At 46.4% G+C, this 2,500-nt stretch overlaps 1 protein-coding gene across 1 annotated transcript in view; it reads right to left on the minus strand.

The window, feature by feature from the left end:
- The window catches only part of LOC122257937 (sestrin-2), a 27,533-nt gene that overhangs the window by 10,641 nt on the left and 14,392 nt on the right, over positions 1 to 2,500 (minus strand). The window contains exon 2 of the mRNA XM_043023547.2: positions 1,939 to 2,193. Coding sequence (XP_042879481.1) covers positions 1,939 to 2,193 — 255 coding nt within the window. The remainder of the gene's footprint in view (positions 1 to 1,938; positions 2,194 to 2,500) is intronic.

The following is a 2,500-nucleotide window of genomic DNA, read 5'->3' on the forward strand; positions in this document are numbered from 1 at the left end:
CGCGTTTCGAGATTTTACTGCCAGAGACCGCTATGCAAGAAAATAATTCACACGGAAAAAATATAAAAATAGAATACAGAGCAGACGGAACATCGCCGGGGAGATTCAACTTCGCGATGAGCCCCTGAAAAAAAAAAAAAAAAACTGGCATGGACTGCACATGGGCCACGCAGATCAAAGTGTTCGACCTTACTACCAATCAGGGTTAATCGATTTCGCCTGAGCAACGTAAATTTGTGGATGCCCTGAGGGGCTGTTAGCCAGAGGAGGCAGTGCCTGGCCGATAGCCCCGTGGCCATCGACTGATGAATATCGAGTGAGAAGAGGGAGGATTTTTGAACGTGTTTTAGTGGTAAAGTATTAAGTCAAGGAAATTCACGAAAAACCTGCTCTTGGCGTTGCAATCTACCAGGCACTGTTAACGATAATAATCTTAAAAATTCCAGTGACAAACATTCGAAGATTGATCTGTTAAATGCTAAGGAATATGACCCGTGACTAACGAGCTTAAGTTTGAATATTTTTCTGTGTTTTCTCTTTCGAACTACCATTGAATGAACATCTGCAGATTATCCTATTGAGAATACGACACTGTATTATTTGCAATACTGTATTTCTAACAATATATACAATGAAGTGCATTCCAATACTAACAACAGCTCATTCTACACAACACTAATCTGAGCACACTAACCCGAACGGTGAGCAATGTTAAAAGAATGGACTTTGAAGTATAGAATTCCTCCACATGCTCACGACCACTTCAGTTCTTTTAATACTCTTTGTATATGGTGTAGCGTTTTAGATAGATTTTTATCTTTTAGACTGAGGTTAGGAGGAGCCAATTACTACAGCCACTATGATTTCGATTTTGTCGTTAGGAATTAAAGTTGCGGCTGTCGGAAATATATCCATAATAATAGACACTTAATGAATATATATATATTTTTTTCTTAATCTACCAATGAGATGGGGCAATGGTATGCATCCTTTAATTTTCATCATAAACATAATCTAACATCCAAGCTTACACATTTTCTTCATGATCTCCGAGAAGTTTTGCAAATCAAGAACCCAATCTGTAACAAGTTCTCTTTTCTATACTTTCTGCAAAACGATACCTAGTCAATCGACACCGGTCCTTCCATGCTATAGGAGCTTCACGTCAAACCTTCTTGCATGATCACGCAAAAGTCCTCTCGTGGTCCTACCTTTCGTGATTCCAACCTCTGCAAAAGTTCTGCATCGTCTGAGGATTATGTTTCCTACTTACGTCGCTTGCACACCGCCCTCTCCATCATTCAATTAGGGGAAGCTTGTCATACCCTCCATTGCAAGCCGAACATCCTTCGCTCTCATTCACATTCGGGGAACTTGATCATCATAATCTACATCCTCTATCGCCCTGTGAACAGCCTTCACGATGATTCACATAGGGAGACCTCACCATAACATGCAACCGCCACAGCCCTCTCAACAACCCCCACCATCATTCACACAAGGAGACGTCACCATAGCTTGCAATCTCCGGTGCCGTCTCAACAACGAGACCACAACATAACCTGCAACCTCCATCGCCCTCGCAACAATCCCCCTTCTCATTCACACAGTTAAACCTCACCATAATCCGCAACCTCCACTGCCCTCTCAATAACGAGACCTCACCAGAACCTGTAATCGCATTTACCTCTAAACAGCGAGACCTCACCATGACCTGCAACCTAACATTGCCCTGTAAACAACGAGATCTCATCATGATCTGCAACCTCATTGACCTAAACGACGCGATCTCATCACAACCTGCAACCTCGCTGCCTTCTCGACAACCTGCAAGCGAGGCTTCCAGTAACATTCACACGCGTGTCTGTCTGGCGCAAGGGATTCACAGGCAGGACTGGCCCCAGGTCTCCCCGGGGCACAGCACGTGGATGGCCTTACCTGCGCATTGGCTTTCCTGGCCAGGCTCTGTTGGCATGGCTGAGGGGGCGGCCGCTGGTGCTGGTCGTGCCCCAGGCGTCCGCGCACAGTACTCGCCTGTTGCTGCTGCTGATGTGTCTGTGTCTGTTGCTGAGCGTGTGTCTGTTGGGGCGTCTGCTGAACGTGCTGTTGCTGCTGACCGCTCGCTTGCTGGGATGAGTCACTTTGCGTGGTGCCTGTGGTCGCCTTGCTGACTCGGGTTTCGATGGCGTCCACCTGCAAGGGGAGAACTCTTTATATAAGTTCGTGGCGAGTCCAATCACACACTCGCTGCCGCTGCGGCGGACGTCAACTACATGTGCATAGGAAGCTCGCCTGTGTGTGTGTGTGTGTGTGTGTGTGTGTGTGTGTGTGTGTGTGTGTGTGTGTGTGTGTGTGTGTGTGTGTGTGTGTGTGTGTGTGTGTGTGTGTGTGTGTGTGTGTGTGTGCGTGTGCGTGTGCATGTACATTTGCATGTGCATGTGCATGTGCATGTGCATGTGCATGTACATGTACATGTGCATGTGCATGTACATGTGCATGT

The sequence above is a fragment of the Penaeus japonicus genome, unplaced genomic scaffold (assembly GCF_977035675.1).
Source record: "Penaeus japonicus unplaced genomic scaffold, GWHDUDI00000001_assembly GWHDUDI00000011, whole genome shotgun sequence".
In the NCBI taxonomy this organism is placed as follows: Eukaryota; Metazoa; Arthropoda; class Malacostraca; order Decapoda; family Penaeidae; genus Penaeus; species Penaeus japonicus.